Genomic DNA, 16,094 nt, shown 5'->3' with positions numbered 1-16,094 from the left:
TCTGATAAGGAGTGGCCAGCTCACTCCCAACAGCTGAGCACATGTTGTGCTTAAGGTAACTGGCCTAAACCAGTTTTTACAAACCTATTTGCATTCTAAACACAATATAATTTTGAGCATTAATCCTTTATCTTCCATAACTAGCGATCGCTTCGACGATAGCAGATTTATCATGGTAATGTATAGATCAAAATGACACTAAACATGATACATTTCCTATATCCTGATCCTTAGATACCTTTAATATATTATCATTTATGTATAAACAATCTCTAATACATTTTCCTAATAAATAAATGTGGATTGGAACCTTAATAAATGTGTATTATTTACACGTGTAAGTGCAAATGTAGATGTGTGTGTTATTAATCTGTGCGATTGCATCATAATACGTGGCGCACTAATTGCAATTGCATTGTAAAACAATATTAATTAATTTGGTTTACTTCATCCAATTATTTGACCTTCACACAAGCTGTTGAAAAGAGGAGATGTTTATGTGAAAGCTTCACTAAGGACGATAACACTGAATAGGAAAGTGTGTATACTCTCTTATGTGGAAAGTGGGATCCGTTTACAGAGTTCAATTGAATATAGTTGGGATATTTCTCCCTAAAGAATTGAAAACAGGATTCCCAAGGAGAGTTTTTCTTTATGTCCATGCTCTGTGGAGTTCTTATTTTTGGACGTTGTAACAAATTCTAAGGTGCTGGGACATATATTGGAGCCCCTATGTATCATTTTGACATATATATATATATATATATATATATATATATATTTATATTTTTAGGATTTTTTTTATTTTCTTGTTTGTAGTGTGTGTATGTAGGATTTATATGTTATACGATTGTTTTATGATTTATTTTTGATCCTTCTATGGAATTTCTGTGTTTTTTTATGTAGGTTTACGAGGATTCAGTGTACTATTTTGTTTTATTGGATTAAATGAATATATTCTTATTAGCATAATCAATTATTGTATATTTATGTGATGATAATCTCATATGGGGTGCAATTAATTTCACAGCACCTTTATTTCGGCCTTGCATGGTTTATATATGTGTGTGTATATATATATATATATATATATATATATATATATATATATAAATATCTACTATATAAATGCCTAGTGGCGTGTGTGGAAAAAAAAAAACAAGCTGCAGCGCCACCTGCTGGGCAGAGTTATACACTGACCTATATATTTCTTGAAGGAGAAGTGAGAGTTGGGAGTGGTTGGTGGTTGCCGGGGGTGACAGTGGGGAGTTTTTAACACCTTAAGTAGCTTGATGTGATGAAGGATGTGGCGATGAAGATGAAGGATGAGAGGTGATGGAGAAAAATGATGAGGTGATGACATGTGGACAAAACCACGTTAAAAAAGGGCGCTTGCGTCGGGAAGTAACGCTCTTCCCCTGAGGAGGCCTGGGCTAGGGCCCAAATGCATGACAAGAACCTTTTTAACACCTTAAGTAGCTTGATTTGACTAGAATGCATGAGTATCATGCACGGGTTAACTTTATACATATATATATATCACAGATGGAGTATGAAACTGATTTTAAAATAGTATGTATAAAAAAAAAAGGAAGTATATATATATAAATATATATATATATATATATATATATATATATATATAATTAGTGTGGGTTTCCTTTTTTTTTTTATACATGCTATTTTAAAACACCATTTTCTTACTCCATCTGTCTATTAGCGCCACCAAATTTATCTCCAGAAGTTTAGTTTAGAAATCAGTCAGTCGAAGTAAAAATGAGCCCGTTCACACAGCGTTTAACGATGAAACACTAATGTGACATATTTATCTGTGGAAGCAATATGACTTGTTGCCAAAACAGAACCTGATGAAAAGACAGCATTTGCCATGTAATTTAAAAGACACCCTATAATTATTTTTAAGTGCTATTCAATAAAACATAACGATCTACACATCCAGTAACCGTAGAAGGCAACTGTTGCTGGAGATTAGGGAAGTGGTGATTAATCAATTGGCCGTCACTGTTGGCATGAATGTTTTCTTTATTCTTTAAACATACACAGTTTATCTTCACTTGAGGGGCTGGCTGGGCAGGGGGCATCTGCCCCCCAGTCCCAAGGGCGGACCTAGATTTTTTTTGGGTTTGTACCCCAACTCCTTTTTTACTATTAGAAGCACGGGGCTTCCAGCAGCAGCTCACTATACTCTTGTTCCTGGCAGCTGACAGGTAAGCAGATGGTGCTGCTCAGCCACGCTGTCAGCCACCGGGAACATTAGTGAGCTGCCGCTGGAAGCCCCCTGCTGGTTGAGGGGGGGGATTTCCCCAATTGCCCCCTTCTCCCTGGATCCACCACTGCCCAGGCCAGTCCCATAGTGGGCTACCTGCATTTTTTCCCCTTTAACATGTTCTTAATAGGTTGCTGAGCTGAGTCTCATCCCCTGGGCTAAAATTTTCCAGCCAGCTCCTGCTTCACATCTTTTGTCAAGTCAGGCAATTTAGACTGTTTGTGAGTGAAGAATCTAAAAAAAAATACAGACATTCTAGGAAAATATGGATTGTAAATTAAAGTATTAAAATGTAGGATATACTTTTTTCTTTTACCACTGGTACATCAAATATTTTAGATCATTTCTGGTTGTGTGCATTTTCTTTCCCTAACAACCTAATTTGTTATTTTGCATGTTCACCTATAATTTTTATCATGTCTCTAAATAATAACTGAGAGTTTGTGCACACAGACTCTAATTGTGTGGTCATGGCTCACATGGTTTCATTAAGGAAAGGAAAGCCAAAAAAAGAGTAGCTTTGCACTTTGGCAAAACCATGTTGCATTAGAGGGGGAGGCAAATTTTAAAATTTAATGGCAGATATATAGATAAACTTTAAATTTCAGTGTAAATATAAAGCTATCAAGTGTTTGTGTGCAACATGAAAAAAACAGCCAGTATATATATATATATATATATATATATATTATGTGCAAAATAATAAACTAATTTGCACCCCTTGTATTGTAACATGGTTTTGTCCAGGAGAAAACGTACTAATTTTTTTCCTTTACTCTCCTGTGTTTAAGTGCTTATACTTAAAATACATTACATAAGCCTGCAACTGCTTCCAATGACCCTAGCATATTCACATCATCATCATTTATTTATATAGCGCCTCTAATTCCGCAGCGCTGTACAGAGAACTCATTCACATCAGTCCCTGCCTCATTGGAGCTTACAGTCTAAATTCCCTACTATAGACACATAGACAGATAGGGAGAGACTAGGGTAAATTTTTGATTGCAGCCAATTAACCTACCAGTGTGTTTTTGGAGTGTGGGAGGAAACCAGAGCACCCGGAGGAAACCCACACAAACTCCACACAGATAAGGCCATAGTCGGGAATCAAACTCATGACCCCAGTGTTGTGAGGCAGAAGTGCTAACCACTAGCCTATTCACATGCCTTTCGTAACCTCTCTGGGTTGTTGTTTTTTGCTAACTCCTCCCTTATTGCATCAGGGCATAACTTGAATCACCTAATCATGTGTTGCCCTCAATCTCACCCTCCCTCACTTACCCATTCCTTGTATACATACAGCATATCATTTCCCTCTGTCCTAGTATTATCTGAGTTGCAGGACCCACTTCCCACCCCCTCTTCCCATCTTGTTGCCCAAGTTTTTCTGACACATATTTCCCTTCGTACACTTGGGTCTTATTAAATTGATTGTATGCCTCTTTCTTCATTTGTAGCCTCCACCTTAACTAATCTAACTGGTCGCTAATGCCTTTACTTTACATTAATACTAAAGCATGAATGTTTTTGTATTTGGTATAAATGTGTAAAGATACGCTACCTCATTGTTATGCACATCCTACTGATTGTCTTTTAGCTGAACCCAAATATATAATTGAACCTGTGGTGTTGGTAGAGTAAGCACTGCATTGTTGGTGCACTTTTATTGAAGGGGAGGACACATTTTTGCTATTATTTGTCTCCTTCGGTGGTTCCACAGCCAGTTTGTCATCACTGCTTGAAGTGTTTGACACATTTATCACACCTAAATAAATGTTACTCCTTAAGTTGAGTTGACAAACAGACCCATCCGATATAGCTGACCGAGTGGGGAACTTAACTCTTGTAGAAAAGATAAAGCAGACAGGGAGGATGTGTGTGTGTGTGTAAAGGGGAGTTAAGAGTAAAATGTCTGTCAAGACCTTAGGTTTGATTAGAAATTATATTTTATTATTTACAAGCAACACAGTAAATGTTGATAATGGGGTTGTATTATCCTACTTCAGTATTAAAGGGTATATATGCAGCAGCGGTCTTAGCAGGACATGTACAGTGAGCGGCATGGCTCCAGCCGATGAATATGCTTCCTTATATTAGGGGAGGGGCAAATGTCTATGAATGGACATCCTGTTTATGTAATTGGTGTCTCTAAATGTGCCCAACATCCATTCAAAACACATTGGAGGTGAGCAGCGTACTCTGCTTCTCTCAGTTTGAGACCTCTTGACATAATTGTAGAAATTTTACTTCTCAAGTGAAAGACAGACTTAAAACTTCACTAACATTTGACTCGAATTGTCATTTTAGAACTGCTCATTCAAAGTATTTATTTTCTTTTATCAAGTTTAATGTCTTACATACAATAGCTTGTAAACTGTACAGAGCAGTCAGTTGCGATAAACATTACGTGAAAAGGCGTCTCCTCGTGTATGTCCTATTCAGTATACTCACAAGGTGGTGCTGTTACTCCACAGAATTGTAAGGATTGCAGTATTTGCTTAGAATGGAGACATGAGTTGACATACACTGTTGGGTAAATGCAACATATTTAAACAAAAAAAAGAACTGCATATCTTATGTTATGTATACTGACAGTTGGTAATCTATACTACACATTTTTTTCTACCTTTAATGTGTCCCAAACCAACAATATATGCAGCTTACTTAGTAGCAAACTGCATATATTGTATATTCAAAGCAGGCGTGTCCATAGATACATCTCCTTTGAAACAGTTTAGGGAGAGAATATACCAATTTATCATTAAATAGGTTAGGCCTATATCACTCTTTTGAAATATAATTATGCTGGTGGGCTATTCCAATTGACTGTGGATATGTACAGTGATGACTGTACTCTCTCTCTATCCTTCTGAAACACATGTATAAAACTGATCCGAAAATGAGGATCATTCATCTCTGTACTGAATGGAGAAGAATACTCAAAATAATATTAGTAAGACAAGCAAGGTTAGAAGATGCAGAAAGTTTGACTTGCTTGATGAAAAATAAAGTAGCTTGTATGAGCTTAAGTGTACAGGTGTTACCCAACGGATATTATTTTGAGCATCAGAATTCAGACAGGTAACAGGAGTCATGTAGAGAACCACTGATTCTAAAGGATCTTGTTGAAAATAAAAACACCATATTAGTGTAGATATATTGTGAATAGAAAGGAATACACATGGATTTTCGAGAAGGTGCATGACAGTCCTATCTAAAACTCAACACACAGCAAAATGAATTGACCGCCATCATCGCGGTTCTATTCAAATACTATAAATTTCACAAAATGTGAATTTACAAACACAGCACTGAATGGTGAAGCTTGAAGATTGTATAGTGGGAACTATGCTCCGCTACGAACTTGTTTTTGTGAAATTTTAAAGCAATTTTGTTCACTGATCTAAATGGAGCCTTGATGCTGATGACTGCATACACAAGCAGTTTGAGCCTAATAAAAATCTGACCCACCCTGTTCAGTCTGTCTGGCCAAACAAACTGAGCGATAATATAGCAACTGGTTAAAAACTACCATATACCAGTCTGATCTCTTCACGAGTGCCCAGTGTTAGACATTTTGTAAAAACGAAATGTTTGGGTTCTGCAGAGCCTTGAGAAAATTTTAACACGAGAAAGAACTTGTACTACATGCCATATATTTTTCATGTCAGATTGTTTCATAGCTGTAGCCAACTACGTCTGTGTCTCATAACTAATACAAGTTAAATGTTTTGCCAACTTGTCACCTTGCTTTTAGGGATCTAAGAAGTGGGTGAACCAGCTTAATGTATCCTTCATATACAGGAGTAGGGCTTCCATAATTATTAAATGAAAATCTGGAACATCCATGTGACCTGAAGTTTGCGGAGGATGACCCCCCCCACATACTATCTTTTGTCCCAATAAGATAAAAAAATATATAATTCAGTTCATTCATCTCTATGCTCTATTCCCATTTTAATTTGGATGCATTGTGACTCTGAGTTATGAGGAAATAAGCACTGTATGGTAAGAAAAAAAAATAAAAGAAAAAAATAAAGACTTGTCTAGGGGAGCCCCATACATTTGGGCACAGGCACAAATGAAGTAGATTGGCATTACTTTTTCACTGCCTGTTGGCTATTAACTGAATTCAAGTATTTACTGGAACCACTAATGGTATTTCACAAAAATGATAAAGTAGCACCCAATACCAGAATAAAATAAATAGAACACAGCTATTACACTATAAAACTAAATTGATCAGACTATTTCTTATTTTCATTTTTCTTCATGAAAACCAACAAATTGGTATTCCCCCTTGTGCTGCAAAATGCAATATTAGAGACAAATTATTAACAGCCTTCCCCCACTTTATTACTATACATAGGATTCCCCTCTTTTGTCTACTTTCTCTGCACTACCGCACTCATTCAATTTTACCAAGTATCACACTGGACCTCTCTTCCTTCCTCAGGGAGGAAGCCTGTGCATGAGATTTCCTCACACTTTCATTCCTTTTGTGATAACAGAGTACAATGAAAAGTGACCAGAAATCACACTTTGTACACGTGTTATCTTCATGATACGGTTTCTCTTTATTTCCATGCATGGCCAGTGCACTTTATAGGAGATTTTTTTTTTTTTTTTAAGAACAAGCATGATCAAGGCAATTCTTCCTAAAGATTAAGTGTAAGCCAGTAGAGTTCTACATTCTTACCGTTATACGTTGTTAGTGTTAATTGAAGTGAATGGCAGCAAATGCTGGGTCACTGTGATATTCCCTGCATTGGCTCCCTGGGAATCACAAAATCTGGTCTAAACTTGCAGTGCTGTGAAGTAGTTCCCCAATGTTATAGACACTGTAAAATGTAATTCTCTCATGAGAAATGCTGTGAGCACCACTAGTTAGAATGCCCCTAGGGAGCCTCATGATCGGTTGACAAGCTTCATAGCATAGTCAATGGGCCTTTAAAGATGTGCATCTCCCTAGTGGCACAACACACTTTGCTAGTAACTCAGCCTTAGAGAGCGGATATTGCAAAGAAGAACACTGCATTTCTTTTTGCATTTGTACATTCATAAAGTTTACCCGTTTCTTAAATTTCATTATTCTTCCAACTTCCACACAGAAGTTTCAAATCAACTGTGACAGAGGATAAAAATATTGCCCTCTCTCTTTAGACAACTTTAGATGTCTTCATACAAGCAGGAGTCATTATTTTAAATCGACAAACTCACACACAGGTCTTAAAATCAGACGTTCAATGTGTGTCAGCAAAGCCTAGCAATACCCCTTTCACACCAGCAAAGCCTAGTAATACCCCTTTCACACCAGCAAAGCCTAGTAATACCCCTTTCACACCAGCAAAGCCTAACAATACCCCTTTCACACCAGCAAAGCCTAGCAATACCCCTTTCACACCAAAATCCCGGGTCAGACGGGATAATGAACATGATTTCAACCAGTGTTGCAACCATTCACACTGCACTTTGGTCCCAGGTATATTCCAGGTCGCTGCCTTTTACACTGGATTTATGTCTGCCCTACATTTTCAAGTTTAGCCCCTCCGATGAGTTGCTTTTAGGGAACACCTTTCAAACAGCAGCGTATCCGGCTTCAACCCGGGAATAACTCTGGTCACCCCATTCACAGACACACGACCTGGGTTATTCCCGGGTACATGCCTCTGTGTGAAAGGGGTATTAGTAACACAGGGATACAAATTTTATGTGATCAAATAAACCTATACACATACACGTTTGCTTTGCAATTCTAACATGGAAATGCCTGTCAAAGCACTATGTAGACTATGCTGCAGCTCACCTAGAGTGAGGTCAAATTACTTATGCCTCATTGAGCTTTATTTTACAATGATTGTGTGTACATGACCGATCCGTTCCCCAAAAATAAATTGTTGCCACAATATAATGATATGTACAGTGCAAAAGGCTGCTTTCTGTGCACAAGTCAGATGTTTTGTAGATAATTTGCAGTTATTAGTTTTCCAATACAAATCAAAGTACTTTTGCATTTCATTTACCAAAATATTTTTAATTTGCAGATTACAGAGGAAAGGAACAATATATTTGTAAAACACTTGACTAAAAGTTTATTGTAAAGAGGTTTTAAACACTAAGAACATTGTAGCTTAAGGCACATGGCAGTATGATTTTATTCAATTATTCTTTATCCTTTGTGAAAATTGTTACATACATGTTTATACCAAGCAAAAAAACAGTATATTAATATGGTTTTAAATAAATATAGTACATCAAAAAGGCACAGATAAAAGCGATGGATACCCGTCAAATACTTATATTACTACACCTAAAATACAAGTATATAAAAGACGTACTAATAACATTCTTATACTATATGTGACTTTAAAATGATGGTTGCAACATCTTTTAATGGCTATAACAGCTGGGAATCTGATAATGGGATTAATAGCCTTATCAATTGGTTTCTGGCCCCACAGTCATGACAACGTTCAAAGTGAACATCATGGGCTATATTTACTAAACTGCGGGTTTAAAAAAGTGCAAATGTTGCCTATAGTAACCATATTCTAGTTATTTATTTAATACATTCTACAAAATGACAGCTAGAATCTGATTGGTTACTATCATCATCATTTATTTATATAGCGCCACTAATCCCGCAGCGCTGTACTCATTCACATCAGTCCCTGCCCCATTGGAGCTTACAGTCTAAAATCCCTAACACACACACACAGACAAAGAGAGACACACACACACACACAGACAGACACAGACTAGGGTCAATTTGTTAGCAGCCAATTAACCTTCTAGTATGTTTTTTGGAGTGTGGGAGGAAACCGGAGCACCCGGAGGAAACCCACGCAAACACGGGGAGAACATACAAACTCTTCACAGATAAGGCCATGGTTGGGAATTGAACTCATGACCCCAGTGCTGCAAGGCAGATGTGCTAACCACTACGCCACCGTGCTGCCTAGGCAACATCTCAACTTTTTCAAACCCGCAGTTTAGTAAGTATGTCCATATGTGTTAAATCCCAAAATGTTAAGCACTTCTACATTTGGAAAAATAAATCCCTATGATGTCACAGGGGTTTCTATGCAAATTAGAAAGACTGTCAAATGCACTGGAGACACGAATCAGGACTCCAATGTAAAGCAATACCAATAGATCTTTGCAAAATGGATTGCATAGCAAATACTGTATTGGTTACTCTTAGATCCAACTTGCATTGGATGTATAAGCTCTGTAACTAGTGAAGCCCTATTGGGTGTGTTAGGTGACTCAATGTCTCCCGTGGGGTTTGGGAGGAGAGGCAGTAGTTCTTAAAAAAAAAAAAAAAAAAAGAAGTTTAAACAGTCTCTGGTTATAGGAAGATTTTCAGTTCTGAAACTTGTGAATGTCATTAGTAACGCTTTTATAAAATTGTGTATTTTTGGTTTAGTGGTCCTTTACAGTATTATAAAACATACAGATATCTAGAACTGGTTTATAATACAACCCACCAACTCTTGATATAAGTCTCAATATAACCACTCATGTGAGGGGGCAGAACTATACAAGTCTATAAGTATGTTATATATATCCACAAGTAGGCAGTGGGCATTTCATTCAATAAAAGGCTAATTTACAGGAATTTTAGGGAATTGTTTCATAAAAAAAAAAAAAAAATAGTTAAAAACAATCTTTGGTAACATAAAAATTTGCAGAGACTGCATGTGGATAACACACTTAGGGGCATATTCAATTGTTGGCGTTACAGCCTAAAATTTTGCGGCGCGCGCACTATTACCGTTATTACGATAATAGTGCACGTAAATACCGTTATTACGGTACTTTTCTAGCTGGATTTCAGCTCAGGGAGCTGCGAGCTGAAATCCGGCTTACTATTACCGTAATAACGGTAATAGTTTTAACGTCGCGGGATATTCAAACAATTGAATATGCCCCTAAGGCTGGGTACACACTATAGAACTTTCTGACCAATCTATAACGATTTTACCAACAACTGAAAAAAAAGTCCTGAGCAGCATGCAGATTCATGTGTACGTACTATACATGTTTTAAAAGATTTACCCTCAGATCTGTGTTCTTTAACGGTCATAACAGTCGGCTGAAACAATCATGGGGTATATTTACTAAACTGTGGGTTTGCAAAAGGGGAGATGTTGCCTATAGCAACCAGATTCTAGCTGTCATTTTGTAGAATGCACTAAATAAATCATAACTAGAATCTGATTGGTTGCTATAGGCAACATCTACACTTTTTTAAACCCGCAGTTTAGTAAATATACTCCCATGACTCTAAACTGTACACTGCAGGATTGGAAGTATGTCGTTCCATAGCTGAACGAGATTTATAGTTCTGCTGAACAATCAAATCAAATGATGGTCTGTGTTTTGGAATGACTAATTATATTCATCATCTAAAGCTAGGTAAACACTGGAGAACACACTGGAGAATTTTCCAACCAATGATTGTACCTGCAACTGAAGGTCCGATCAATCGGGCAATTCATGCGTACACTAGACACGTTTTAGACGATTTGTGGAAGACCAATCGTCCGGGCAGCGACTTTTGATAGCCATATTGTCCTCTTAAACGTTTTTGATTTCGTACACAATGAAACAACATATGGGCTCCCTGCAGCAATATGCCGATATGACTGGATGTACACATCTATAAAATACATTGCTGTGTGATTTTCTTCTAGACTAGATGTACACAGGTGTTTAATTATGAAAGTAGACATATCCAATACACATCTTTAGTATTTCAAATGTATGTGCCTTTCTTGTAGACTGTGAATAATTAGGCAAGCAATTAGGCAATGCTATACACATCAATGCAATACACAGCTACTATTGCTTTTCCGTTAGAAGCACCTAATTGCCATTTTACTGATGTGCGGACACTGCATCATGTTTGAGAGGTAAGAACATCAGAAATTTACACTCACTGAAAGGCGACGCATTTTGAGGACCTATCGGCAGTTGGTCGTCGAATCGGTCATGAACTCATACATACTATATGTTCGGAAGGTGATTAGAACGAGATTATTAAACCGTACGACCAACCAAATGAAAAGACTATCATTTATAATGTAACTATACGCACTAAGGCGATTTTTGACCGAATGGTCGTATGAGGGTTGATTAGCACAATGATTGGGTGAAAAACCTCCAGTGTATACCTAGCCTTAGTGTACACACTAATGCAATATCGTGCTAAACAGTCATTTATCGGGTGAATGGCCTGATAATTGGGTGAAAACACTGTAGTGTGTACCTGGCCTAACTTAACAACATTCTTCACGCTCATCAATAAAAAAAGATCCAATTACCTTGTTGACCAAGATAAAGCAGATAGATCAAGACTAATGGTACCATCAAGGGCTGTTTAAACAATTAAAGAAAATATGCATACAAACCCTTTAATAAATGACAGTGGTAGTAAAAAGCACAACACAATAATTCACAGATCATGAATATCATTGCCATGGCAGAATAGACATATTGCAATCATTGTACAGAAGCAGTATTTAAGCTCATAATGTTTATAAAAAAATACTTTTTTACATTGACATTTTGTGTTAAGTATATTCTGCATGATCTCTCATATGACATAACATGAATGTCAGTCAGAAAGCAAAACACACATCTGCCAGTCAGTTTATACAACTCCACACACATACAGGTTTATTCTGTATATAGCTCCACTCACATGTGGCATCACCCTAATGAATGTAGGGTGACAAGACCAACTTGACCAGTCATTTTAGTCATCTATGGCTCAAAAACAATTAGTAAACAATAAAGAAGGGTAAAGTTCTACTACCCTTACCAGTTTTACAACATACACTTGTCATTGCACTTAATAGCAACTAAAATTCCTGGTAATCAGCAGACAACTAATTGAGAAGCATAACAGTAATACTTCAATTGTACCCATCGCCTATGCTCAGTGGAGGCAGCCATTTAGTTAGTTGAATCAAAGTTATAATAATGTAGTCTATCAATGAGCTAGTGACATTGCTGGTGCATGACTCACTTTGTGGGCAATAGGTACACTTTAAACTGCATTACATTTCAGCTCACCCAGCTTCTGCTAAAGTAAGTTACAGCGAGAGACAAACTGATTGGGACAGGTTAAACAACAATGGGACAAACTGCTCAGGCTTTCAGGCAACACTCCAAAAGCAAGTTTTAATTTGTGTGAAAACAGTTTATCATCATCATCTATTTATTTATTTATATATATAGCACCACTAATTCCGCAGCGCTGCACATAGAACTCATTCACATCAGTCCCTGCCCCAATGGAGCTTACAATCTAAATCCCCTAACATACATACACACAGACCGAGAGAGACTAAGGGCAATTAAATAGCTGCCAATGAACCTACCAGTATGTTTTTGGAGTGTGGGAGGAAACCGGAGCACCCAGAGGTAACCCAGTTTTGATTTACTTAGGATTCCTGAAAATATAAACTTCTGAGCCAATGTTGTCTTATCTTGCTTAAAACATTTTTTGTTACAGTTTATTAATGAAAGGATTTCTCCTATTAAATTATACGTTTTGATTGAGCAGTATAAATACACTGTACATTGCTCAGCCCTCCAGCTGCATGGATGTGATGAGTCTATCTCTTAATAAACAGTAATCTGCTATATTAGATAGTAGTTCAGTTAACTACACTATAATGTGTGATCAAGTTAGCACATTAGTGTACTAGGGAGGCAGGAAACCCTGGAAGGAAGCTTGGACACATACATACACAATACTTAGTAAAAGTTCACAAACCCCTTTAGAATATGTATATATAAAACTCTTTGTAGCAATTATTTGCTGTGTTGTGTACCAGTAGTCTTTTCCATGTATCATTATATACACATTGGTAGTTATAGATTACATTATACACCACCAATAGACAGTTGCTAACATTTCTTAATATACTGCTTCATTAATCATTGATCATTAGCTATCATTCGCAATTTGACAACACTGTACTGTAGCCTATTTTTTAATTGGAAACTGTGGGATACCAGAGTTCATATTACAATCTCTGCCATTGTGTGCTTGAGGTGGGCTACTTATACAAAGTACACTGCCAGTGCTCACATACACTGGACAGGGACACTGCACAGTGCAAGCTCCTACTCTGCCACCAGGCTCTCCTGCACCTGCCTATACACTCCTCTTAGGGGCAGTGGTAGATTCAGTGTACATCAAGCTCTCTTGTATGCTGGTCACATCAGTTCTGAGAGCCTGCGAACATATCTTTATCTTTGGACACTTGTGATCTATTGATTTACTGAGAGTAAAGTAGCTGCCCAGGGAACTTGCTACTTAGAAGCAGAAAAGTCCTAGGAGCATATTCAATTAGCTGCGATGTTTGGATGAACATCGTGGCTGTGCATTTTCTATGGTAATACAGTACCGCAATTTCCCTTCGCAACCCCATGAGGGGGAGGCAAAGGGAAATCTGCGATGTTGCGGTAACGCGGAGTGCCTTCACGCCCGTTACGGAGGCACTAGTTGAATATGCCCTCTAGATTCTTCCCCTATCCGGTGGTGCATAGGGGGAAATCGCCAGGAGTCCACGGTTATCTTCGTCATACTTTGTAAACCAGAATAAGACATCTGTGTAGCCCGAGTCATTGCGTCTTTCATAAATGCAAGTGCTGTGTTATTAGAAGATTTCAGGCAGCAAACAATACTTTTTCTGTCAGTGTTTTATGTTTAGGACTCTCATAAGTCAGGAATCAATACTATTGCATAATCTTACACTACACCATTAAAATGTCAGCATCAATAAGGCACATCTGACTCTTCCATGACAACAAAACATCCAAAAAAGTGTTGGAGAGAGAAATATTCAAAACCAGTATAGACATTTTGTATACATTTCAATCAATGAATCCCAACCAGCAGCAATGACATACAATATTCCATGTTCTTATGTCACACAGAGAGGAAGACGTGGCGCTTTCTCTTGATTTGGGGACAGATGTGCGGTAAGCCAGAGAGCTACCTTATTAGGACCTATAAAGCAGAAGTATAGAAAAATAATATATAGTGCAGCAATAGATAATGTGTCTCATAATGAGGTGCTTTTATTTGCATAAATCAGTGTTGACAGATGTATCACCTAAGATGTGGCATAGCGGTGTTCCATGGTTGTTAAACTATGTCTGGCAATATACAAACCAATAGGTAATAAGCTTAGAAGCTTTGAATGTTTCAAGGTTTTCCATTTGAATTTGGCACCATGATGCAAACCACAGCCTATTATACTGTGGACTTTAAAGCCTTTTTCTTTTTGGAAGTTTCTCCATCAGCGATACACCTGAATTATTTGTTGCGTCTTATGAAACAGTCCTTTTTGAAAGAAGGTAAGTGATTTGCAGAGTAATGTTTTTCATCTTCAGTGGTCTCCAGTTTAGGACATCTAATTATTCGTATTTAATTGTAAGACTCTCATGTAAGGGGTATATGATCTCTGAGCAGGTCGTTTGGTGTCACTTTCATGGCTGTTTTCTCCGCAATCAGTAGTACTATTAAAATAGAGAATGGTTGTTAGTTCACTATTATTTTACATGGGCCATAGACACAAACTTACTAACATCACTCAATAGGTGCAAATTACCATTAAAACATAGGGGCTCATTTGGCGTTCAAGATAAGTCCAATTTTGTGGCATATATATTCACTATTGCATACAGCACATTCATACCAAAATGCACTTGTATTTAGATTTGTGTGTGTCTTAGATCTGTGGTTAAACCTGGAGAGGCGGTATGGGGACGGGCAAGCTTAAGTACAGTAGGTGTTGTACACTGCCCTGTAGATGCGACTTCATTAGATTTAGACATCCCCAGATACACTTCTTACAAACGTACTTTTGGGTACCTGAGGACTGGTGTAAAGGTAATCACCATAATTTATACCAGCAACATTATTTAGCCACTCCTGATTGGCTGTTTGAGTATTGACTTCTTCAGCTAACAATACTTCAATCATTAACATTAGTATTTCATTACATTTTATATGGAAAATGCGTCTTTTACATTTATTAAAAACACGGTCAAGAAACTTTGTATATGACATTCCACTAAATTATTATATATTGTACAATAGGGTAATGACTCTTTTGTAAGTAGTATTAGTAAATGCCTCTCACATTTACTAACAACTTTCAAAACAGCATGTCTACGCTATAATGTGGCGCAAGTATAAGCATTTGTATGGCGGACATTGAAAAACCACAATGTTTAATTTGAATGTACACATGGAAGTTCGCAATTTTTGCAATTTAATTTTAACGCGTACTAGACACAAACTCTAAGCATCAAACCAGCAGTTTGCTTTTAGCAGTCTTGTGCCAGTTAGACAATGAAAGCAAATGTCTCATTGGTTGCTATGCTCTGAGTGCAGACTTGCACATCTGAGCAATGTTGGTGTATCTTCCTCCTGCACAGAATGAATTAGCCATACTGTGCAGCGGCACTAAGAAGAAGGCGGCAGGGCAGGTACAAGGTAGTGGCACACCAGGCCCCAGATTTCTCTTGATGGCCCTCCTACTGTGTGTTAGATATTAACAAATGATTCCTTCAGAAACACAATACTATAAATAAATAAAAAAATCTAACATTCAATGTAAAAAACTAAATCCAATTTGGCTAAATTGAAATTAATTTCAGATTTTTCTTTTTACTTTTTTCCTCTTACTAGGAATATGATGTAAATGTAAAATATATCAAATATATAAATGAAAATAATGACATCATTTGCAATAAGACACTACTGATCCCTGAA

The 16,094-nt window shown here is 37.3% G+C and overlaps 1 protein-coding gene across 1 annotated transcript in view; it reads right to left on the bottom strand.

The window, feature by feature from the left end:
* Window positions 1-14,367: 14,367 nt before the first annotated feature.
* Window positions 14,368-16,094, bottom strand: part of MYZAP (myocardial zonula adherens protein) — a 71,336-nt gene continuing 69,609 nt past the window's right edge. Inside the window, exon 16 of the mRNA XM_075208059.1 lies at window positions 14,368-14,833. Coding sequence (XP_075064160.1) covers window positions 14,728-14,833 — 106 coding nt within the window. The 3' untranslated portion in view covers window positions 14,368-14,727. The remainder of the gene's footprint in view (window positions 14,834-16,094) is intronic.

This window comes from Mixophyes fleayi, chromosome 4 (assembly GCF_038048845.1).
Source record: "Mixophyes fleayi isolate aMixFle1 chromosome 4, aMixFle1.hap1, whole genome shotgun sequence".
Lineage (NCBI taxonomy): Eukaryota > Metazoa > Chordata > Amphibia > Anura > Limnodynastidae > Mixophyes > Mixophyes fleayi.
The sequence above is the reverse complement of the archived record's forward strand: the minus strand, read 5'-3'. Positions and strand labels throughout refer to the sequence as shown.